A 24,897-nucleotide genomic window follows, 5' to 3' on the forward strand; every position below is an offset into this window, starting at 1 on the left:
CCTGCTGAGTGGTTCCAACATTTCTTGTTCTGATTAATTGAACACTGTCTGTAATTATATGATAAATCAGCAAATTGGCTTTAGTTTTATGTTAATTAATTGATCTAGTCTTACTCTACAGTTCATTAATGTGGAGACTAGATCAGTATACAGCTCCCTTGCTGTGGGGGTCGAATTAGCATTTTATACGCCTTCTTGACCATCTTATCTACCTGTCCTTCAGGTATCTGTGGACTTGTGCTCCAAGATCCTTCTGTTCCTCTACATTTTGCAGGAACCTACCATTTACTGTCTATTCCCTTGTCTTGTTTGCCCTCCTCAAATGCATTATCTCACACTTCCCCAGTGGAATTCCATTTGCCAATTTTCTGCCCATGTGACCAGTCCATGCCGTCTACAGCTTTCTCCCTCACGGTCATCCAAACGACCAATTTTTCTATCATCTGAAAACTTCATCATGACCCCTTACACAAGTCCAAATCATTGATATATACCACGAGAAGCAAGTGGCTTGGTACAGAGCCCTGTGGAAATCAGACTGGAAACAGGCTTCCGGTCAGGATTCAGCCCTGGATGTGATTAACAGCAGCAATAACAGCAGAATCCAAGCTTGCAGTCACTGATGAACTCACTGGTGTCTCGGCAGATTGTTTGAATTAGCAAATTCCTTCCCACTCACAGAGCACGTGAATGGCTGCTCCTCAGTGTGAACTCGCTGGTGTCTGAGCACAGGACGACCGAGTGAATCCCTTCCCACACACGGAGCAGGTGAATGGCCTCTCCCCAGTGTGAGTAGGTTGGTGTTGCAGCAGCTCAAATTTACTTTTAAATCTCTTTTCAGTCAAAACATTTAAAAGGTCTCCTATCTGTGTGAACAAATTGGTGCGCTTGGAGGTGGGATGACTGAGTGAATCCCTTCCCACAAGGAGCAGCTGAACGGCTTCTCCCGAGTGTGAACTTGCTGGTGTCTCAGAACGCGGGACGACCGAGAGAATCCCTTCCCACACACAGAGCAGGTGAACGGCTTCTCCCCAGTGTGAGCACGTTGGTGTTGCAGCAGGTCGTTTTTACTTTTAAAGCTCTTTTCACAGTCAGAACAATAAAAAGGTCTATCATCAGTGTGAACAAGTTGGTGTGCGTGTAGGTGGGACGGCTGAGTGAATCCCTTCCCACACACGGAGCAGGTGAACGGCCTCTCCCCAGAGTGAGTACGCTGGTGTTGCAGCAGGTCGTTTTTACTTTTAAATCTCCTCACAGTCAGAACATTTAAAAGCTCTCTTATCTGTGTGAACAAGTTGGTGTGGCAGCAGGGTGCATGGATTAGAGAATCCCTTCCCACACACGGAGCAGGTGAACGGTCTCTCCCCATTGTGAACCCACTGTGTTGCAGCAGGTGGGATGCCTGAGTGAATCCCTTCCCACACGCGGAGCAGTTGAATGGCCTCTCCCCACTGTGACTACGTCGATGAGCTTCCAGCAGGCACGGGTATTTGAATCCCTTCCCACAGTCCCCACATTTCCACGGTTTCTCCGTGTTGCAGATATCCTTGTGTCTCTCCAGGTTGGAGAATCAGTTGAATCCTCGTCCACACACAGAACATGTGTACGGTTTAACACCACCTGTAAATGGTATGATTTTTTTTCAGGCTGTGTGACTGGTTAAAGTTCTTTCCCCAGTCAGTGTACTGGAACACTCTCACGCGGGTGTGTGTGTGTCTCAATGCTTTTCCAGTCACACTGATGTTTGAAATCTTTTCCCGCAGACAAAACAGACAAACATTTCTCCTTCCACATTCAAAGGATGATGATATTCAGGTTCTGATGATCGAGTGACTCGGTCAGATCTTGATGTGATGTTTGATTTGAGTTTCCCATGTGCAAATCCTCCCTTGTGAAAGGAGATTATGTAGAATGACATAGAATACACATTTGCCATTTTCCACTCCTCTGGCACCTCCCCTTTATCTGAAGAAGATTGGAAGAATATGGCAAGCCCTTGCACAATCACCACTCCCACCTCCTTCAGCAATCTGGAAAGCAAGCCATTTGAACAGGCAACTTACCCACTCTAAGTGTAGCGAGCCTTTCCAGTACATCCTGCCTATCCATTTTCACCCCATCCATTACCTCTACTATTTCTGCTTCTACTGATATTTTGTCACACATCCTCTTCTTTCGTAAACACTGATAGAAAGTACTCATTAAGTATTCTAGCCTTTCCCTGTGCGTCTAAGCATACATTACCCTCATTGTACCCAATAGGCCCACCACCTGTTGACTATATACATGCTGGTAGAGGATTTTTGGGTTCCTATTCTATTTTCATATTCTCTCTTTGCCAGTCTTATTTTCCTCTTCACCTCCTCTCAACATATTGTATCTGGCCTGGTTGTTTGTGCACAGATCTTTGAGGGTGGCAGGACAGGTTAACAAAGCAGTTAATAAAGTATAAATGGAATCTGGACTTTATAATTAGTGGCATTGTGTACAAAGGCCAGGAAGTTCCACTAAACCAATGTAAAATTGCCTCTGCTGCTTCCATCCCTAAACCTCACCGCCTCTCTACTTCGTTTTACTCCTTAAAGATGCTACTTTAAACCTACCTCTTTAACAAAGCTTTTGGTCATCTGCCCTAATAGTTTGTTCTGTGGCTTTGTGTCAAATTTTGTTTTATAACACTTCTGTGAAATGTCTTGGAACGTTTTATGATGTTAAAGGTACTACATAAATACAAGTTGTTGTTGTTGATTTGGACCTTTATCGCCATCTTTTCATCATTCCGGAGTAAAAATCCTGAAACTCCTTACCTAACAGCATTGTGGGAGCATCGTCACCACATGAACTGCAACGGGTCAAGAAAGCGGCCCATCATCAGCTTCTCGACGTGCAACTGGTAATTCACAATATATACTGGTCTGGTTAGTGACACCCATTTCCTGAGAATGAAGTGAAAAAATCTGGATATGTAAAATGGATTAAAAGCCTCTACAGAAATATTTGTTCCGAAATCATTGTACAGACAATGTTTCTTTAGCAACCTAATCTCCCCCAGAATCAACCACCCCTGAAAATTGTTGGGCCCGACTGGGCTCACAAGTACTTGCGATTAAATCCAGCAGCTTCTCCTCCATCTCCTCTCCAGCTCAAAGTGATGCAACAAAAAAGAAAAACCTACATCCAACACCCACCCTGATATAAATCAGCTCTTAACTGGTCCGTCTGTATCACTGGACTCGGTTCAGTGAGCAACGCCTGCAATAAAACAAAAGCAAAATACTGCGGATGCTGGAAATATGAAATAAAGAGAGAAAGTGATGGAAATACTCAGCAAGTCAGGCAGCATCTGTGGAGAAAGAAACAGAGTTAGTATTTCAGGGTGTGCAGAATTAATTACAGGGAATAAAAATGGTGCAGAATTTGATGGTCAATATAAGCTCAGAAGTGGAAGAGAAATTGACTATAGAGCAGGAAAAACAATTCCTGACCATGAAAGATGTGGGAAGATAAAGCTGGTAATCCTGCAGGGCATGCTCGGGGGAAGTAACAGTAAAATATCAAACACCTCTAAAATAAAGCCATTATTAGTGGAAGAGGAAGTTAGACAATGGCAGAGAGGCAATTAGGGAGGGCAGAGGTGAAACTGAGCAATGGATGGACATGGATTTAGATCCACAATAAAGGTGCCCATCAAAGCCATGGAACCACTCACAGATAACACAGATTCGCACGAAAAGTTCGAAATTGTAGATAAATGTTCGAAAATAATATTTCACTGTTTTCAAATTTAAAACCTCCTGCTGGAGCCTGCAGCTGGAAAGATCTCAGAAACCCTGGAGTCAGAGGTTTCAAAAATGCTGCCAATGAGGAACCACCCGGTGAGTGGGATGACGTCATCAAGCAATTGCCGCAGTGTGAAGACGTCACCACAGACCATCTGTGCCTGCGCAAAACAATCCTGGCAACAGTGAACGAGGTCTGGGAAAACCGCGCATGCGCGAGTGGTGTCCTGTCAATAAGTTTCCATTCAGGTCATTGGGACCCTGAAGCCCCGCCCACTCTGTACCGCCGCACATGCGCTTTGTTCCCCGCTCAACCAAGGGGTGCCCCTTTACCAGAGCCTGTTCCCGGTAAATAGCCCCAGTGCTGCAAACACGGGACCTGGAGGTTCTTATTCGGAGCTTGCGGCCTACACCAGGTGGTTCTGAAGCCTCCCCACCTGCTCCATTCCTCCCCAGCGCCCCGCCAACTCCGCTGCAAAAGCGTCTCCAGCACTCGCACAGCTCTGATCAAAGTGACACTGCGCATGCTCCAGATACAGTCCAGCACCGCGCCTGCGGACTGGGCTCCTGTAGTGTGAATAAGCTCCAACAGTAAACGCACATGTACTGGTTCCCCTTTATCCACCCTGCTTGTTACATCTGCAAAAAACTCTAATAAATTTGTCAAACATGGTTTCCCTTTCATAAAATCATGTTGACTCTGCCTGATTGCATTATGATTTTCTAAATTTCCTGCTACCCTTTCCTTAATGATGGATTCTAGCATTTTCCCAATGGCAGATGTTAGGCGACTGGCCTATAGTTTCCCACTTTCTGTCGCCCCCTTCCTTGAATAGAGGTGTTACGTCTGCTGTTTCCCAATCTGCTGGGACCTTTCCAGAATCTAGGGAATTTTGGAAGGTTAAAACCAATGCAGCCGGTTCTTTTAAGACCCTGGGATACAGGCCATCAGGTCCAGGGGACATCTCAGCCTTTTGTCTCATTAGTTTTCCAAGTAATTTTTCTCCAGTGATAGTGATTGCTTTAAGTTCCTCCCTCACTTTTGCCTCTTGATTTTCTGTGATTCTTGTAATGTTTTTTGTATCTTCTACTGTGAAGACAGATACAAAATATTCAAAGTCTCTGCCATTTCCTTGTTTCACATTATTAATTCCCAGTTTCATCCTCTAAGGGACCAACACATACTTCAGATACTCTCTTTCTTTTGATATATTTGGAAAAGCTTTTACTGTCTGCGTTTATATTTCTTGCGAGTTTACTCTCATATTCTAACTTCACCCTTTCCTTGCAGTCATCCTCTGCTGGTTTCTAAAATTTTCCCAATCTTCTGGCCTACCACTAATCTTCGTATGCCTTTTCTTTCAATTTCATACCATCCTTAACTTCCTGAGTCACAGATGGTCCATCCTTCACAGAGTCTTTCTTTCTCAATGGAATATATCATGTTGAGAGCTATGAACTATCTCCCTAAATGTCTGCCACTGCTTCTCAACTCTCTTACCTTTTAACTTATTTTCCCAGTACACTTTAGCCAACTGTCTTCATTCCCTGCTAATTGCCTTTATTTAAGTTTAGGCCACTAGTTTCAGATCCAAACTCCTCACCTTCAAACTGAATGTGAAATTTTTAACATGTTATGATCATTCTTGCCGAGAGGATCCTTTACTATGAAGTCATTTATTAATCCTGTCTCATTAAACATTACCAGGTCTAAAACAGCCTGCTCCCGGGTTGGTTCCAGAATCACAGAATAGTTACAGTGCAGAAGGAGGCCATTCGGCCCATATGTCTACACCGACTCTTTGAAAGAGCAATTCACTCAGTTCCATTCCCCTGCCTTCTTCCTGTAACCCTGCACATTCTTCCTTTTCATATAACTGTCTAATTCCCTTTTGAATGCTTCAATTGAACCTGCCTCCATCACACTCTCGGGCAGTGCATTCCAGACCTTAACCATTTGCAGCGTGAAAACATTTTTCCGCATATCACTTTTGCTTCTCTTACCAAATACTTTAAATCTGTGCCCTCTCGTTCTCGATCCTTTTACGAGTGGGAACAGTTTCTCTCTATCTACTCTGTTCAGACCCCTCATGATTTTGAATACCTCTATCAAATCACCTCTCAGCCTTCTCGACTCCAAGGAAAACAGTCCATAACATATTGTTCCAAGAAACTGCCCCCAATATACTCTATGAACTCATCCTCCAGGTTACTTTGTCAATTTGATTAGTCCAATCTATATAAAGATTAAAATCACCAACAATTATTGCAGTACCTTTCCTACAAGCCACCAGGATTTTTTGATTCATATTCTGTCCTACAGTATTATGGAGCCTATAAACACAAATATGCAGCAAGATCTTGACAACAATGCCAGGCAATTACGATATCAAGCAAGAGATAATCTAACCATTTCCCCTTGACGTTCAATGGCATTTCCATCGCTGAATCCCCCAATATCAACCTCCTGGGGGTCACCATTGACCAGAAACTGAACTGGATCAGCCACATAAATGCTGCGGCTACAAGAGCAGGTCAGAGGCTGGGAATTCTGCAGCGTGTAACTCACCTCCTGTCTCCCCAAAGGCGGTCCACCACCTTCAAGACACAAGATACTTGATAAGCAAGGGGGTGAAAGGTTATCGGGGGTAGTTGGAAATATGGAGTCATCAGTTCAGGCTCAAGGGGTCGAGTGTCCTACTCCTGCTCCTAATTCATATGTTCGTAAGTCAGGAGTGTGATGGAATTCTCTCCACCTGCCTGGATGAGTGCAGCTCCAACAACACTCAAGAAGCTTGATATCATCCAGGACAAAGCAGCCCGCTTGATTGGCACCCCACCCACCACCTTCAACATTCACTCTCTCAACCAACGCACAGTGGCAGCAGTGTGTACTGTATACGAATGCACTGCAGCAGCTCACCAAGGCTCCTTTGACAGCACCTCTACCACATAGAAGGACAAGGGCAGCAGATGCATGAGAACACCACCACCTACCAAGTTCCCCTCCAAGCCACACATCATCCTGACTTGGAACTATATCACGGTTCCTTCACTGTCGTTGGGTCAAAATCCTGGAACTCACTTCCTAACAGCACTATGGGTGCACCTACACACCAAGACCTTCTCGAGGGCAATTATCGATGGCATTAAACGCTGGCCTTGCCAGCAACGTCCACATCCCACGAACGAATAAAAAAAACTACTCCCACCAGTGACTTCTTTCCTTTGCTATTTCTTATCTCTACCCAAACTGATTCTACATCTTGATCTTCTACTGTACTAAACACATCCTTTATTAACAGAGCTACTCCACCTCCTTTTCCTTTCTTCCGATCCTTTTGCAATGGCAAATACTCTTGAATATTTAGGTCCCAGCCTTGGTCACCTTGCAACCATGTCTCTGAAATGGCTATCATAGAACAAACTGAAATAAATGGGTATGATATCAATTCATCCACCTTGTTATGAATGCTGCATGCATTCAGATAAAGGGCCTTTAATTGTCTTATTACCATTTTTCCCTACTCTGACTTTATTTGCTGGTGTACTCTTACTCTCCATCCCTTCCTGTTACACTCTGGTTATCATTGCCTGTATTGCTACCCTGCAATATCGTCTTGTACTTTTTCATTAACTTTCTAAATTTCCCCTCACCTGAACCCTCCCCCCACCCCAACTATTTAGTTTAAAGCCCTCTCTACAGCCCTAGTTATACAATTTGCCAGGACACTGGTCCCATCATGGTTCAGGTGAAGGCCGTCCCAATGATACAGCTCCCTCTTTCCCCAGTACTGGTGCCAGTGCCCCATGAATCGAAACCCATTTCTCCCACACCAATCTTTGAGCCACGCATTCAACTCTCTGATCGTAATGATCCGAAGCCAATTTCTTCATGGACCAGAGACTATTACTTTGGGGTTCTGCTTTTTAATTTAGCCCCGAGCTGTTTGTACTCCCTTTTTCTAAGTCCTACCTATGTCGTTGGTACCCACATGGACCACGACAACTGGATCCTTCCCCTCCCACTCCAAGTTCCTCTCCAGCCCTGAAGAGCTGTCCTTAACCCAGGCACCAGGCAAGCAACACAGCCTTTGGGGCTCACACTCTCAGCTGCAAAGAACAGCATCCTTAACAATACTGTCCCCTACTACATTCCTTTTTACTCCCCCACTTGAATGGTCCCCTGCAGCACAGTGCTGTGGTCAGTTTGCAGTCCCTGTTCTTGAACATACAAGGTGCAACAACGTTGAATCTGTTGGACAGTGCAAAGGCTAAGGCTCCTCCATTGCAACTTTCTGGGTCCCCATACCTGTCTCCTTCACAGTCACATCCTCCTGCCCCTGACCATGGACCAAATTTGAAGTACCTAGCCTAAGGGGTGTGGCTGCCTCCTGGAACAAAGCGTCCAGGTGACTTACCCCTCCCTGATGCATCGCAGTGCTGAATCTTGGATTCTAGCGCATCAACTCTGAGCCGAGGTTCCTCATGCTTCGGACACTAACTGCAGATGTGGTTGCAGTGGATCACACTAGTATTCACCAGCTCCCACATGCTACAGCTGCAACAAATCACCTGCCGTGCCATCTTTATTGTGTTTTATTTAACTAATTAGGTTTCAAGTTTAGAAATATCACTGATAATTTGCAGTTTAACTAGTTTAATAAAATACTTGTTCTGTAAAAAACCAGAACAGCACCTTCTCCCTCACGGCACCAAATTCCCGAGTTCAGCTCTCTGTCTCGCAGTCGAGCAGAACTTTGTGCTACATACTTTGTGCGATAGTAAAATCTCCTGTATTTATACTAGCTAGAATTCCAGAGACCTGAGTCAGGCCCTGCTGACCAGGGAACCAGTTCTAACTAGCTGCCTAAGGAACCAACTGTACAGCTGACACTAGCAGGCAGCTTGTTTACCATTGACTAAGATTGAAAGGAACTACAATTTAATGTTAAGTTAAATGCTATATGGAAACTTGACTAGATTTTAGAAAGGGATGAACATTTGAAATTCCCACACTTACTGAATTCCTGAATTAAACACTCTGTCACACAGCACTCAGTCGTGGTCCTGTTACATTAATCCAGAAGGCGTGAGTTTGAATTCTACCACAGCAGTTTGAGAATTGGAAGAAAATATCTGGAAGTACAAAAGCTGGTTGTCAGTAGAAGTGACCATGAAGCTGTTGGATTTCCCAAGAACGTTCATTTATACAGCACCTTTCACGACCTCAGGGTGTTCCAAAGTGCTTTACAGCCAATTAAGCGTCTTTAAAATGTGTACTCACTCTTGTAATGTAGGTTGATGTGGGCAGCCCAAGCTGCCCACAGCAAGATCCCACAAACAGCAAAGGGATAAAGGTACAGTCCAGTTTTTCACAATTAGCGTGAAATTGGTTTGTTAATGCTCCTCGAGGGTTGGAAACCTGCTGTCCTTACCCAGTCTGGCCCTGTATGTGTGACTTAAGTCTTACACTAACATGGGTGACTATTAACTGCCCCTGAAGTGGCCGAACGAGCCACTCAGTCGTATGAAACCGGTGCAAGGAGGCGGCCGCCCACCACCAGCACCTTCTCAAGAGGTGACTAGGGACAGGGTAATAAATGCCAGCTTTACCAGCGATGCCCACATCCCAAGAATGAATTAGTAAAAACTTGCAGCCAGTCCTTTCCTCAAAGGGACTGGTGGAAAATCTGAACCCCACGCACTGGAGACACCAAAACCCATCCAAGCTCAGTAATTATCAACCAGGGTTTTCTCACATAACTTTTTCCTGAATTGTTCATGACTTTTTAACGGCTGTGTTTAGTGCAAGCTCAGCAAAGCGAACTTCTACTTCTACCTTCCCAATACAGAAACCCAATGGGTGTAACCAATGCGACGGGTGATACTTTGGGAGGGCAGTGTTATGGCAAAACTGATGGAAGTGTGGGGAGGGGAAGCACTACCCTTGGCCAACATAAATATGGGAAAAGGGATTTTACTTGACTGTTTTACTTTTGTATTTTACTGTTCTTGAGCTTTCCCATGGAATGGGAGGCTTTGCACTTGTAATTTCATATACTGATGCGACAGCTGGAGTACTGTGTACAGTTCTGGGCAGCACACTATAGGAAGGATGTGATTGCCCTGGAGAGGGTGCAGAGGAGATTCACCAGGATGTTGCCTGGGATGGAGCATTTCAGCTATGAAGAGAGACTGGATAGGCTAGGCTTGTTTTCCTTAGAGCAGAGAAGGCTGAGGGGGGACCCGATTGAGGTATACAAAATTATGAGGGGCATTGATAGGATAAATAGGAAGAAACTTTTTCCCTTAGCAGAGGGGTCAATAACTAGGGGACACAGATTTAAGGTAAAGGGCAGGAGGTTTAGAGGGGATTTGAGGAAGCATTTTTTTTCCCCTCAGAGGGTGGTTGGAATCTGGAACGCACTGCCTGAAGGGGTGGTAGAGGACGGAACCCTCATAACATTTAAGTATTTAGATGAGGACTTGAAACGCCATAGCATACAAGGCTATGGGACAACTGCTGGAAAATGGGATTAGAATAGATCGGCTTGATGCCCGGCACAGACACGATGGGCCTGTTTCTGTGCTGGATAACTCCACGACTCTCACTGGAGGTACCATACAGTATTGAGGGTTGCTTTAAGAGGCTCCAGAAAATCGGGCCTTTAACCTGTACCTGCTCATAATGAGTTCAAACTTCCACAATGGAATTTGGAAAATCCCAAACTCTCACTCTGTCTGAAGCTGTTACCTTCCTGCCTTTTTACAGTAATTATCTACAGGTTTTCTCGCACCCATTGCCTCCCCCTCAAAGGCTGTGACATTAAAATCCCCGTGTTTCCTCGTTTTGGGTGGCCCCAGTCAGAGTGGCGTCCTCCCCAGGAGATACGGCTGCCGCCTGCCACTCGAGCCCCAGGCTCTCTCCGCGGCCTTGCTCCTGGCCGCTTCACCTGCTGCTGCTCAGCTCGAGCTCGATGGCTCACCTGCGCCGGCGCGCGCCGTTACCAAGCCACGCCCCCCGCAGCCATGGCGACGCCGGCGACCGTTAAACCGTTTCCCGTTCGAACTTCTCCATGCGGAAAAAATATCCTCCACGCACGCGCGCGCCCCCGACATGCGCAATACGGACCAGCTGCGGTCAGGCAGAACTTACCCAACATTTAACCGGGGGAAGTGAACGGGTCCGCAGGAGGCCAGCGCGCATGCGCAGTGTCACTTTGTTCAGAGTCCATCGAGTGCAGGAAATGCTTTTGCAGCGGATGAGAGTCGGCGGAGAGGCTTCAGAAACACCCAGTTGAGGCCGCAAGCCCCGAACAGGAACCTCCAGATCCCGCGTTTGCAGCTGCGAGACTTTTTCCAGGGAAAATCATAAAGTTAGAAGTGGGGATGTTCGCTGACGATTGCACAATGTTCAGCAGCATTCACCACTCCTCAGATACTGAAGCAGGCCCGAAAGAAATACAGCAAGAGCTGGACAATATCCAGGCTTGGGCTAATAAGTGGCAAGTAACAGTCATACCGTACAAGTGCCAGGCAATGACCATCTCCAACAAGAGAGAATCTAACCATCTCCCCTTGACATTCAACGGCATTACCATCGCTGAATCCCCCACTATCAACATCAAGCAGCTCGCTTGATTGGCACCCCCATTCATACCCTCCACCACCGACGCACAGTGGCAGCAGTGTGTACCATCTACAAGATGCATTACAGCAATGCACCAAGGCTCCTCAGACAGCACCTTCCAAACCCGTGACCATGACCAACTCGAAGGACAAGGGCAGCAAACACATGGGAACACCACCACCTGCAGGTTCCCCTCCAAGCCACACACCATCCTGACTTGGAACTGTATCGCCGTTTCTTCACTGTCGCTGGGTCAAAATCCTGGAACTCCCGAAGAGTAATGTGGGTGTACCTACCTCGCATGGACTGCAGCAATTCAAGAAGGCATCTCACCAACACCTTCACAAGGGCAATTAGGGATGGACAATAAATGCTGGCCTGGTCAGTGACGCCCACATCCCATTAATTAATTTTTAAAAAAGGTCCAGGTCAACAGTTACCATCTTGGTTGAGTGGGCAGCAGAGCACATGCGTGGCCATCTTGGTGATGACACACAGTGGGCGGGGCTTCAGGGTCCCAGTGATGAGGGGAGAAAATCATTGACTCATTGATTTGATTCTCACTCTGCAACACAAGGGCTGGAGAACTGAACCCAGTCAGAGTAGAGGGAGGGAGAAAGCTGGCAGTGGAGGAAAGAACTTGTGCAGATGGTGGGATGGGTTTGGATTTCAGCACAGGGAGGAGGGAGAGTGTGTGGGATGGGGATTTACAGCTTTGGGGGAACAAGAGAGGAAAAAATGTTCCATAGAAACTAGAATTGTCTGTTTTGATTTTCTATCCTGTACTGACAGTGATGACTTTTGTAAACTCCTTTTACAGAGTATTAGAAGGGGAGAATTTATAGACAACAAACTCAAATTCCAACAGTACATCAAAACCTGGCTGTCACTTGATTCATCAGTACATGAATATCATCATCTTGTGAATGTGGAAGGCAAAAAGTTTGTCTGTTATCACTATGGGAAAAAATTTCAAACATCGGGGTGACTGGAAAAGCACTGAGATACCTACATCCGAGTGAGAGTGTTCCAGTGCACTGACTGTGGAAAGAACTTTAACCAGTTACACAGCCTGTAACAACATTGCCCTATGCACAGCGGGGGGAAGCTACACACGTGTTCTGTTTGTGGACGAGGCTTCAATTAATCATCCAACCTGGAGAGGCACAAGGACACCGGCACCGCAGAGAAACCATGGAAATGTGGGGACTGTGGGAAGGGATTCAATTATCCATCCCAGCTGGAAACACAGCGTGCATTCACACTGGGGAGAGGCGATTCACCTGCTCCGTATGTGGGAAGGGATTCACTCAGTCATCCAGTCTGCTGTTACACCAGTGCACTCACACCAGTGAAGAAGCCATTTTCTTACTCCATGGGTGGAAAAGGATTCACAGAATCAACTGACCTGCTGAATCACCAGCATGTTCACACCGGGGAGAGGCCGTTCATCTGTTCCGAATGTGGGAAGGGATTTATCAATTCATCCAACCTACGGACACACCAACAAATTCACACTAGGGAGAGGCCACTCTCCTGCCCCATATGTGGGAAAGAATTTGCAAATGTATCCAGCCTCCAGATGCAGCAGCGGAGTCCACAATGGGGAGAGACCATTCACCTGCACTGAACGTGGGAAGCAATTCGCTGCTTCATCCAACCTGCTGGCACATGTACGAGTTCACACTGAGGAGTGACCTTATAAATGCTTTGACTGTGGGAATGGCTTTAAAAGCTCCACGGAACTGATTAGACACCAGAGAGTTCACTCTGACGAGAGACCATTCAGTTGCTCTCACTGTGAGAAGAGGTTCAGGCGATCACACAACCTCAGTGCACACCAGCGAGTTCACAATGGAGCGAGTCAGTTCACCTGCTCCATGTGTGGGAAGGGATTCAATTGGTCATTTAAACTTTTGAAACACCAGCGAGTTCACACTGCGTAGAGGGCATTCATCTGCGTGTGTGACTGAGTGTGTAGTGGGCCTGGTGTGGAAAAGGATTCGATCAGTTATCACAGCTGCAAAAACTTTAAATACAAAGTGGAGAGAGGCTATTCACCTGCATCCTGTGCGGAAACAAATTCGCTGATAACGAATGCAGTGCTTTTTGGAGATCCTGGGATATGTTTCAGATTGTTACAGGGTTTTAGTGCTTTACCCCCTAACAGGATAAATACGCACTGCGTTTTTACAGGATTATCTGTATCGAGAACCCCTTTAAACAAGCTCGGAAAGTGGGAAACAGTGAGATGTTGGTTTAATGCTTTTATTTCTGTTACACAACCCACTCCATGCCGAGACCATGAGATTATTGGATACTCACAAGAGGACTCCTCAGAAAGAGCTGTGAATGCATCATTCTAATCTGGTTACTGAGCTCGAAGCTAGCCCAAGCCAAGAGCCCCAAGCTTTCGCGTATTGAAACCTTTTGGTTTTAGTAATATCTCGCTAACATGATAACATGTCAACACATTCTGGTTATATTTTATTAAAACAGAACACGTTAACCAATTAAGTCATCTTGTAAATGATGGAATTCTCTTTAGTGAGTCAATACTATCATTGCTTTTCTTACAGTTTGTACCTTTATGTCTCATCTCTTTCTGAGAGGCTTAATAATGTCTTTGCATTGTCTATCTCCTGACCATCTGGCTTGGTCTCTAAAATACTTCAAGTCTGTCCTTTCAGATCATTAATCTACGAATGTCCGTTCACAGGTTCTAATCTTATACTTAATATGACCTCTCTGAACCTGCAGATTCTTAGTTTTAATGTGTGTAAGTGTCTTTACTATTGAGAAATGTTTAATAAAGTCATTAGAATTATTCAGGTCTTCCCCACTTCGCCGACCTCTGTCTACATTCCCCACCTCACCTACCTCTGTCTACGTTCCCCACCTCGCCTACCTCTGTCTACATTCCCCACCTCGCCTACTTCTGTCTACATTCCCCACTTCGCCGACCTCTGTCTACATTCCCCACTTCGCCGACCTCTGTCTACATTCCCCACCTCGCCTACCTCTGTCTACATTCCCCACCTCGCCTACCTCTGTCTACATTCCCCACTTCGCCGACCTCTGTCTACATTCCCCACCTCGCCTACTTCTGTCTACATTCCCCACCTCGCCTACCTCTGTCTACATTCCCCACCTCGCCTACCTCTGTCTACATTCCCCACCTCGACTACCTCTGTCTACATTCCCCACCTCGACTACCTCTGTCTACATTCCCCACCTCGCCTACCTCTGTCTACATTCCCCACCTCGACTACCTCTGTCTACATTCCCCACCTCGCCTACCTCTGTCTACATTCCCCACCTCGCGTACCTCTGTCTACATTCCCCACCTCGCCTACCTCTGTCGACATTCCCCACCTCGCCTACCTCTGTCTACATTCCCCACCTCGACTACCTCTGTCTACATTCCCCACCTCGACTACCTCTGTCTACATTCCCCACCTCGCCTACCTCTGTCTACATTCCCCACCTCGCCTACCTCTGTCTACATTCCCCACCTCGACTACCTCTGTCTACATTCCCCACCTCGACTACCTCTGTCTACATTCCCCACCTCGCCTACCTCTGTCTACATTCCCCACCTCGCCTACCTCTGTCTACATTCCCCACCTCGCCTACCTCTGTCTACATTCCCCACCTCGCCTACCTCTGTCAACATTCCCCACCTCGACTACCTCTGTCTACATTCCCCACCTCGCCTACCTCTGTCTACATTCCCCACCTCGACTACCTCTGTCTACATTCCCCACCTCGCCTACCTCTGTCTACATTCCCCACCTCGACTACCTCTGTCTACATTCCCCACCTCGACTACCTCTGTCTACATTCCCCACCTCGAGTCTCAAAAAGATTCTTCCTTTTGTAACCTCAAAGCTTATCACCTGGTCAGTGCAAACATTTCCATTCTATTTTTTCTCCTTGTAACCTGTCTCTGAGCTCTCTGCATCAAACAGACCATCAATATAAGGGTTATTATTATCATCTGTAAAACCAAGAGGAAAGCTGAGGCTGTAATTATCCCGGGATGTTGTCCTGCATTGTATCCTATCTCCCACTGGGGCTGATCACTCAGAGTGGGAATAAACCGCTCATTGTTATTGTTTTTGTGATTGCCTCTGTCCCAGATGTTGTTCAATATAGATTTAAGATTCAGAGAAAGGGGTGGAATTGGATGGTCAAAACTGCTCGCAGTCCCTGAAGGGTCATGTTTACTTGAATTTTTCTAACATTGTGGCCCCTACAGGCAGCAACACTTTGTTCCGATTTTAGTCAGCTTGGTTGCTGTGAGGCAAAGTGTTGTCCACCTGATGGGACAGGAAATGTCCCCGCGTGTGTTTGTGCTGCTTCTCATCAGCTGTAACACAAACCTTCCTCTCTCCAAACAGACGATATATGGTCCTCTGAAAATCCCATCGAGTGATTTGAATGGTACAATTCAAAGATTCTTCATCAGGGTGAAACCACAGGCTGACCGTGCGCTTGATAAAACCTGACATCAGCATAACCAGGCCCTACTTCTCCCGGAACAACATAAAGTGTCTGGAGCTTTCCACATCCCTTCCTTTCCCTTCACTCAGCTCCTTGGATAGTTCACAAATTCTTTGTTACATCATCCCCCAACATGCCTGTGGTCTCCGCTTTAAATACTTCCTTCAGTCTTACACCAATAGATAGCAATGGGATTGCTGCTATCACAGGAATCAGTTCGGAAATAATGTCACTGATTGCAAGGCTTCCTGGAGTAATACGCTGATCCAAATCTTCCCACCTAACACCAATCCATATCCCCATAAGAGTTCCATATTTTAATTTGATTGCCTGACATAGAATACATTTATCATTTAATCCCTTTGAACCCCTCCATACAACCTGCAAAAGATTGCGTCTTTGAGATCATTGTTTCTTCATAGTCTCTGTTATTCTGAATGTTGATAGTATTAACCTTACCTCTAAACTGTCCTAACTCTTATGCCAATGTATTTATCGAAATCAGGGACTCGCTTTTTTCTAATGGTGACATCCCCTGTCTGCCCAGTTATTCCTTTAAGCCAGTCCTTCAATTGTTTGTGCATTGTTACATTGTGTTCCTCATTGTCTTTATGTCAATTCAGCTAAATCTCCTCCTGTGTTGTGCTTCGTAAAACTGTCCACCATTTCTCTTAACGATTAAAATCTCCATACATTTGATGACATAAATCAGATGACAAGCTTACAGAAGAAAAATTGAACAGAGTGGGAATAATCCGCTCTTCCCAATGTTCAATTGGAGGAAACGGCTGTTCATCTAGTACTGGATGTCAGACAAGTCAGGACTGTGTGTGGCTTGGAGGGAACTTAGAGGTGATGGTGTTCACATACACCTGTTGCCCTGGTCCTTCTAGATGGTGGAATTCGAGGGTCTGGTAGGTTCTGTCATTACTCTGTGGTGGGGAAGAGACGGTTGCCCACCTCCTCCTGGAATGTGTCTTTGCAAAGCAGGTGTGGAAAGAGATGCAGTGGTTTTTGTCGCGCTTCATCTCAAGCAGCTCTGTAACACAGGAGTCTGTGTCTCTACGGGCTATTCCCAGGGACGCACACTGAGACAAATATCAACTGCTGCTGGAGGACCATCAATTCGGTGAAAGACGGCCTTTGGTCTGCCCGAAACTTGCTGGTCTTCCAGCGCAAAGAGTTGTCCACCACCGAATGTTGCAGACTAGCACATTCCAAGGTCCAGGACTACGTGCTGAGGGACGCACTAAAGCTTGGGGCAGCCGCAGCAAAGGCTCAATGGGGAAAGACCACAGGGTAAGGTCCCCCCACCAAGCTGAACTGAGGGGCTGGATCCATGGGAAACCCCTTGAACTGTATCGGAAAAATTTTCATTTGCTGTAAAATGTAAAAATGTTTATGGCATGACAAATGTGAAATGGAAGGGTTGTGAGGCAACTCATGATTGTAATGAAGCAAACGGACCGCCTTTGCACTGTTTGTATTTTTGACTTGGTGCTGTTTGAAACTGTTTGGCAATGTATTTTTCACGGATTTTTATGAATAAAGTATATTTTGGAAATTTAAAAAAAAAATTACTCTGCTCGTGTTGTAGATATATAAAATCCCTCTCCTTTGCTCCTTGCCTCTTCCACCTCTCCCTCTCTGTCCTCCCATAGAGGGCAGAGTCTTGTGTAGGTCCAGACTGGGTGGCAGGTTCCCTTCCCTGAAGGACATCAATGAACTAGTTTTTTTTTACAACAATCCAGCAGCTTCTATGGTCACTTTTTCCCAGGGCTGGCCCCATACATTACCCCACAGATTCATTCAGCTCACTTTCACAACCTGCCTTTGTGTTTTTGTGAGTTCTCTCACACTCCCTTTTTCCTGTTTTAAATCAATTTCACAGGGTATTGGAAGGGGAGAATTTGCAGTCAGGAAATTCAAAACAAAAGATCACATCATGTTCTGTTGGGCTTATCGTAACCTGAATATCATCGAAATTTGAGCATGGAAGGAAAAAGCACCGATCACAATGGAGACAAACCATACACGCGTTCAGTGTGTGGACGAGGTTTCAGCCGATCATGTGGCCTGTTGAGACACAAGCACAGTCACACCGGGGAGGAACCGTGTAAATATGGGGGCTGTGGAAAGGGATTCAATTATCCAGTTGAGCTGGAAACTCATCCACACAGTCAGATCCTGGAGAGGCTGTTTACCTGCTCCGTGTGTGGGAAGAGATTCACTGGGTCATCCAACCTCCGGAAACACCGGCAAGTTCACACTGGCAAGAAACCTTTTAAATGTCCAGACTGTGGGAATTGCTATAAACATCCCTCTCAATTGAGGTCCCATCAACGTGTTCACACTGATGAGAGACCGTTTAGCTGCTCTCAATGTGGAACTGGATTCAAGCGATCAAGCAACCTCACTGTACACTAGCGTATTCACACTGGAGAGAGGCCGTTCACCTGCTCCGAGTGTGGGCAGGGATTCACTCGGTCATCCCACCTGCTGAGACACCAGCGAATTCATACTGGGGAGAGGATTTACGTCTGCTTCTTTTGTGGGAAGGGATTTGCTTGTTCATCCACCCTGCTGACACACCATCGACGTCACACTGGGGAGAAGCCATTCATCTGCTCTGTGTGTGGGAAGAGATTTGCTCATTCGTGCCAGCTGCTGACACATGAGTGACTTCACAAGTAACTACAGTGAATGGATTCTGCTGTTAATCACATCCAGGACTGAATCATGTTATCACACTCACGAGAAGTGCAGCAATGAAAATACAGAATTAAACTGAAGAGTTACAAAAAATAACAATTTTAAAAGACTGGTACATTTACTGTCGACAAAATGGAGGACAAGTCACATGACCCATACCATCTCCTGCATTAAAATCCACATCAATGTCTGCTGGAACAGAAATCAATTAACTCAGTCCCGCATGGAAATGAGGCAGCTTATCACACATGGATGTGAATTATACACAAAGCGAGCTAAGACAAAGGCACTCCCCAGACACTACATCTCCAGCTACTCTTCACCACAATTGAGCATGAACAGCCCCCATTTTATGAAAATGGGGCCATCAAAGTCTATTGTACCAGCTTATCGCCTAAAGTCACATGGGCGAAACTAACACTTGAGTTCACCTTTAAAGGTTATCATTTTGAAGAAAAAGCGGTCTTTCTAGTTCAGAACATCTGTCATCAACATCAGTCTGGGCTCTGTCGCTACAAAGTCAACATCAAAAGACATCTTGAATTCCAGCACAAGGCTGAGAGAGAGAGAGATCAGTTCCAGCTGATACCGTTGAACCCTGCTGAGACAAGTTGGAAGCCAACTGCAACAGAGAAAAGACAGTGCCTTTTAAACAACTCCTTCACCTGTGAAAACTGAATTAAGAAATCAGCACCGTCTTCGAACTGTCGTCTTCAACCCAGCAAATCCAAGTCAACCAGCAAAAAGGCCTGCAACTTTCAAACTCACCTTCCTTGAGTATCCCACAGGTTTTACCTGAAACAACAGACTTTTACACCTTGAACACTTAACATCCCTTACCCTTTGTCTTTTTATCAATCTTGAGTGTGCGTGTGAGAGTGAATACGTGTGTGAACATTTCGGGTGATGAATATTGTTCAGGGGAGCAGGGAACACGGAGACAGAGAGAGGGGGGAGGGGAGGGGAAGAGAGAGCCAGAGTGATGGGGGAGACAGAGAGGGGGAGAGAGACAGAGAGAGATGGGGGAGAGAGTCGGTGCGGGGGGAAAGACAGAGAAGGAGAGAGAGACAGAGAAGGAGGGAGAGATGGGGGGGAGAAAGAGAAGGGGAGAGAGAGTGGTGAGACAGAGAGAGAGAGAGAGAGACAGGATGGGGAGAGAGAGATGGGGAAAGGGAGGCAAACAAAGGGGAGGAGGCAGAGAGAGGGGAAGAGAGAGACAGGCAGGGGAGAAACAGACAGAGAGAGGAGGGAGAGGGAGACAGAGAGGGGAGGGGAGGAGAAAGAGATTTTTTTTTTTTTTTTTAATTTCCAAAATATACTTTATTCATAAAAATCTGTAAAAATTACATTGCCAAACAGTTTCCAAACAGCACCAAAAAATACAAACATTGCAAGGGAGATCAGTTTCCTTCAATACTGTCATGAGTTTCTTCCCAACCCTTCCGTTTCACAATTGTCATGTCAATTACAGTTTTACATTTACAGCAATTGAGAATATTAACGATACAGTTCGAGGGGTTTCCCATGGATCCAGCCCCTCAGTCCAGCTTGGTGGGGGAACCTTACACTGTGGTCTTTCCCCATTGAGCCTTTGCTGCGGCTGCCCCAAGCTTTAGTGCGTCCCTCAGCACGTAGTCCTGGACCTTGGAATGTGCCAGTCTGCAACATTCGGCGGTGGACAACTCTTTGCGCTGGAAGACCAGCAAGTTTCGGGCAGACCAAAGGGCGTCTTTCACCGAATTGATAGCCCTCCAGCAGCAGTTGATGTTTGTCTCGGTGTGCGTCCCTGGGAACAGCCCGTAGAGCACAGACTCCTGTGTTACAGAGCTGCTTGGGATGAACCTTGACAAAAACCACTGCATCTCTTTCCACACCTGCTTTGCAAAGGCACATTCCAGGAGGAGGTGGGCGACCGTCTCTTCCCCACCACAGCCAACGCGGGGGCACTGTGCGGAGGGGGCGAGACTTCGGGTATGCATGAAGGATCTGACGGGGAGGGCCCTTCTCACCACCAGCCAAGCTACGTCTTGGTGCTTGTTTGAAAGTTCTGGTAATGAGGCATTCCGCCAAATGACTTTGACGGTCTGCTCGGGGAACCATCCGACAGGATCCACCGTTTCCTTTTCCCGTAGGGCCTTGAGGACATTCCGTGCAGACCACTGCCTGATGGACCGGTGGTCAAAGGTGTTTTTCCGCAGAAACTGCTCCACGAAGGATAGGTGGTACGGCGCCGCCCAACTGCATGGTGCGTTCCGCGGCAATGTGACCAGGCCCATCCTTCGCAACACCGGGGACAGATAGAACCTCAGCACGTAGTGACACTTGGAGTTTGCGTACTGGGGATCGACACATAGCTTGATGCAGCCGCACACGAAGGTGGTCATCAGGATGAGGGCCACGTTGGGTACATTTTTCCCGCCCATGTCCAGAGATTTGAACATCGTGTCCCTCCGGACCCGGTCCATTTTAGATCCCCAGACGAAGCGGAAAATGGCTCGGGTGACTGCCACGGCGCAGGAGTGGGGTATGGGCCAGACCTGCGCCACGTAGAGCAACAACGTGAGCGCCTCGCACCTGATGACCAGGTTCTTACCCCCAATGGAGAGAGATCGCTGCCCCCACATGCCCAACTTTTGTCGTACCTTGGCTACTCGCTCCTCCCATGTTTTGGTGCACGCCCCGGCCCTTCCGAACCATATCCCCAGCACCTTCAGGTAATCTGACCTGACGGTGAAGGGGACAAAGGATCGGTCAGCCCAGTTCCCAAAGAACATGGCCTCGCTCTTGCCGTGGTTAACTTTGGCTCCCGAGGCCAGTTCGAACTGGTCGCAGATGCTCATCAGTCTGCGCACGGACAGCGGATCCGAGCAGAAGACGGCGACGTCATCCATGTACAGGGAGGTTTTGACCTGAGTGCCTCCGCTGCCTGGGATTGTCACCCCTCTTATGCTCGCATCCTTCCTGATAGACTCAGCAAAGGGTTCAATACAGCAAACAAACAAGACCGGGGACAGAGGACAGCCCTGTCTGACTCCAGATTGGATCGGGAAACTTTCCGATTCCCACCCGTTGATTGACACTGCGCTACTGATGTTTGTGTAGAGCAGTTGGATCCAATTGCAGATTCCCTCCCCAAACCCCATTTTGGAAAGTTGGCCCGCAGGCTAAATGTTGGTCAACCCCGCTCTAGACAGGACAACAACCTCCTCTTCATAGACAGGTGACACCAGCTGTGAGGTGATGGTGAATCTGGGGAGATCAATGGGTGAACACAGTGTGTGTTGCCATTTTAATGATAATCCTAACCTAAAGAAACTAACTGACCCCTGGAGTGAAATATGAAACATAAAATTTAATTTGGAGCAAATCAGATCCAGCATTGTCTTCCTCACACATGACTGTCAAGATGGCCCATGTTATCGAGGCTGGTTTTTTAAATTTTATTTATGTATTTAGAGATGCAGCACTGAAACAGGCCCTTTGGCCCACCGAGTCTGTGCCGACCAACAACCACCCATTTATACTAATCCTACATTAACCCCATATTCTCTACCACATCCCCACCATTCTCCTACCATCTACCTACACTAGGGGCAATTTATAATGGCCAATTTACCTATCAACCTGCAAGTCTTTGGCTTGTGGGAGGAAACCGGAGCACCCGGAGGAAACCCACACAGACACAGGGAGAACTTGCAAACTCTGCACAGGCAGTACCCAGAACTGAACCCGGGTCGCTGGAGCTGTGAGGCTGCGGTGCTAACCACTGCGCCACTGTGCCGCCCATGGAGCAGGGAATGGGGACATGGAGCAGGGAACACGGAGCGAGGGAGACAGGCCCCTGGACAGGGCCTGACCCAGCATCGACAGGACAGGACATTCCACTGGGAGGTGATATAAAGCTGAATTAACACTCACATGTATCATTTTCTTGTTTAATTAATTTTACAATGAGATTCAGTGGATATTTCCTGTCGGGTTACCTTTCAGCTGAAGGAAAGATAAACATTTTCATATCACCAATCACATCAATGTTCACTATATCGGACAGCACTGGCAAACTTCCCTGCAAGTGCCTTTAACAGGATAATTTAGGTGTGGGGTCCGTGATTACTAATCCATTTGAAAAGGGGTCCTTCAACCAAAAATCTTTCCGAATCACTGCTGTTAACTTGATGTAACTCTATTGGCTCACTGTAATTCTCTGTAACTTTATGTGACTATGTCTTTGACTCCTGATGTAGCTGGAAAAGCTTTTTCTATTCTTTTCCAAAGATCTCTTAGCTTTTGCTTTTGTGTGCTTAATAAAAAAATCTGCAATTGAAAGCTAGTCTCAGTAATGGTGCCATGAAACTATCATCGATTGCCATAAAAACCCATCTGGCTTACTAACGTCCTTTAAGGAAGGAAATCTTCTGTCCTTACCTGGTCTGACCTACATGTGACTCCAGACCCACAGCAATGTGGCTGACTCTTAACTGCCCTCTGAAATGGCCTAACAAGCCATTCCGTTCAAGGGCAACTAGGGATGGTCAACAAATACTGGCCTTGCTAGCAATGCCCAAATCTCATGAAAGATTAAAAGAAAATTGTGGTGATATTTGTCCGTATTCTCTTGGAAACTGAATTAATCTTGTTCCAAACTGGGTTCAATGTAAGAGAATTTGGGGAGTCAGGCATCATCCACCCCGAGACCTACACTGGCAGGTAAAACCCCAGAGAGTTCCTTCATAAGGATTCCTCTGGTTCCTCACCATATATCTGTCAGGATAGTGAAACCCAACCCAGCTTTCTTACAGTCCACTCCTGGAGGTCCCAATCCCTGAGCGGGGTCCATGGTGGAGTTCCACAGCGGGAGTGATCCCGGCTGGGATCTCACCCCCTTCCGAGTCGTGTATTTTTAGTTATCCTGATGTCTAACACACACATCAATAATGCAAGGAATTCCTGGAAACATGTTGCAGGTCCGACTTTATCTGGAGAGCAAATGACTGTTGTGTAATTATACGAGCAGTTCACAGGCTCCTGTAAACTCTCTCTGCTATTTTCATGCAGACTTTATTCATTTTAAAAGGGTTTATTTTTAGGGGTGAGAGCGGCCAAAGAGCAAAAGGTCTGAAAATTAATGGCCAAAGACAAAAAAGTCTGAATTTTCTTTTTTGACAAAGAATCATGTAATTATAACAATGGAAATGATCTGTAATGGATGCAAATGCTTCCAGACCACTTCAGATGTGCAGAACCATTTGTTTTCCCTTTGTTTACCTTCGATGATCATCAAGACGGTGGACCAATGCATTTGTATAAAATTACCAACGTGACCTCAGCATTCCAACATTTCAGTATTTAATCCAGTTAGTACATCATGTAATTATGAAGGATGAACTAAATTTTAAACACCAGACTGTCAGTTCTGATTTTTTTTTTAAAAGCCGGCCGGAAAACCACGAAGCTGCCCCGAAGGTCAGAAGCAGCAGTTCCTGCTCGCAGCAACTGTCAGTTGAAATTGACAGCTCCGTTTTTTAAAAGCTGGTATTTTGGGTCTGAAGGTCAGAAACTGCAGTCTTTTCATGTGAGAGGCCACATTACCATTTTTGTCCGATATCGGGGGTCGATGAGCAAATTTCAGAAAAATAAAGGCATTAAAAATGCATTTTACTTTTCATCAAAACAACAAAAAATGTGAATTTTTATGAACAAGCTTTAAATGAGAAGACTAATCTATTAACTTACTTTCTCGTCACTATGTTGAACACTGATTTACTGAGATAGCTGGCATTATTTTTACTTGCACAAGTTGTCAATGTTTGTCCTCACACTTGATGTAGTGATGGGAGTATTCCGGATAGATGTCCATCTGTCAGGAGTAATTTTGAGCGCTCTCACTACCCCCTCTCTCTCTCTGTCTTTCTCCCTCTTCCCCATCTCTCTCTCTCTACTTCAGTCTCTCTTTCTGTGTGTGTCTCTCGCTATGTCTCTTTCTCCCCCTCTCTCTCTCCCTCTTCCCCATCTCTCTGTCTGTATGTCTCTTTCCCTCTCTCTATGTGTCTCTGTCTCTCTTTCCTCTCTGACTGCATCACTATGACTCTCTCTCCCCATGTCTATGTCTCTCTCTGTCCCCTCTTTTTCTTTGTGTCTCTCCCTCCCCCTCTCTGTCTTCCCCATCTCTCTCTCTTTGTGTCACTTTCTCCACTTCTCTCTCTCTCCCTCTCTTTGTGTGTGTCTCTCTCTCTGTCTCTTTGCTCTCTGTCTGTGTCACTATGACTC

General features: G+C 46.3%; 2 protein-coding genes across 7 annotated transcripts; one reads left to right on the top strand and one right to left on the bottom strand.

Annotated features, from left to right (window-relative positions):
• Positions 1-24,883, bottom strand: LOC137348922 (gastrula zinc finger protein XlCGF49.1-like). Of its 6 annotated transcripts, none has more exons than XM_068014168.1 (4): positions 24,364-24,883; positions 8,803-8,918; positions 2,808-2,936; positions 1-1,888 (listed from the first exon to the last, which is right to left on the bottom strand). In XM_068014168.1, the coding sequence occupies exon 4, from the start codon at positions 1,367-1,369 to the stop codon at positions 863-865; it is 507 nt and encodes a 168-aa protein (XP_067870269.1). In that variant the 5' UTR covers positions 1,370-1,888; positions 2,808-2,936; positions 8,803-8,918; positions 24,364-24,883; the 3' UTR covers positions 1-862. The 6 variants fall into 6 exon arrangements, with proteins under 6 accessions (XP_067870269.1, XP_067870268.1, XP_067870266.1 ...); XM_068014167.1 differs by lacking the exon at positions 24,364-24,883 and adding an exon at positions 10,939-11,106; XM_068014165.1 differs by lacking the exon at positions 24,364-24,883 and adding an exon at positions 10,769-10,899 and having other exon boundaries at positions 1-1,620.
• On the top strand, positions 17,911-18,600 carry LOC137348459 (zinc finger protein 664-like). Its single transcript, XM_068013766.1, has 2 exons — positions 17,911-18,264; positions 18,346-18,600. The coding sequence occupies exons 1-2, from the start codon at positions 17,911-17,913 to the stop codon at positions 18,598-18,600; spliced, it is 609 nt and encodes a 202-aa protein (XP_067869867.1).
• Positions 24,884-24,897: the final 14 nt, after the last annotated feature.

The sequence above is a fragment of the Heterodontus francisci genome, chromosome 34 (assembly GCF_036365525.1).
Source record: "Heterodontus francisci isolate sHetFra1 chromosome 34, sHetFra1.hap1, whole genome shotgun sequence".
NCBI classification, from domain to species: Eukaryota; Metazoa; Chordata; class Chondrichthyes; order Heterodontiformes; family Heterodontidae; genus Heterodontus; species Heterodontus francisci.

Excerpts from the sequence above, each read along its gene's own strand:
- LOC137348922 (XM_068014168.1), bottom strand. The coding sequence starts at position 1,369 with ATGGGGAGAGACCGTTCACCTGCTCCGTGTGTGGGAAGGGATTCTCTA.
- LOC137348459 (XM_068013766.1), top strand. The coding sequence starts at position 17,911 with ATGGAAGGAAAAAGCACCGATCACAATGGAGACAAACCATACACGCGT. Across the intron at positions 18,265-18,345 it reads AATTGAGGTCCCATCAACGT|CGTATTCACACTGGAGAGAG; the intron begins GTTCACACTGAT and ends ACTGTACACTAG.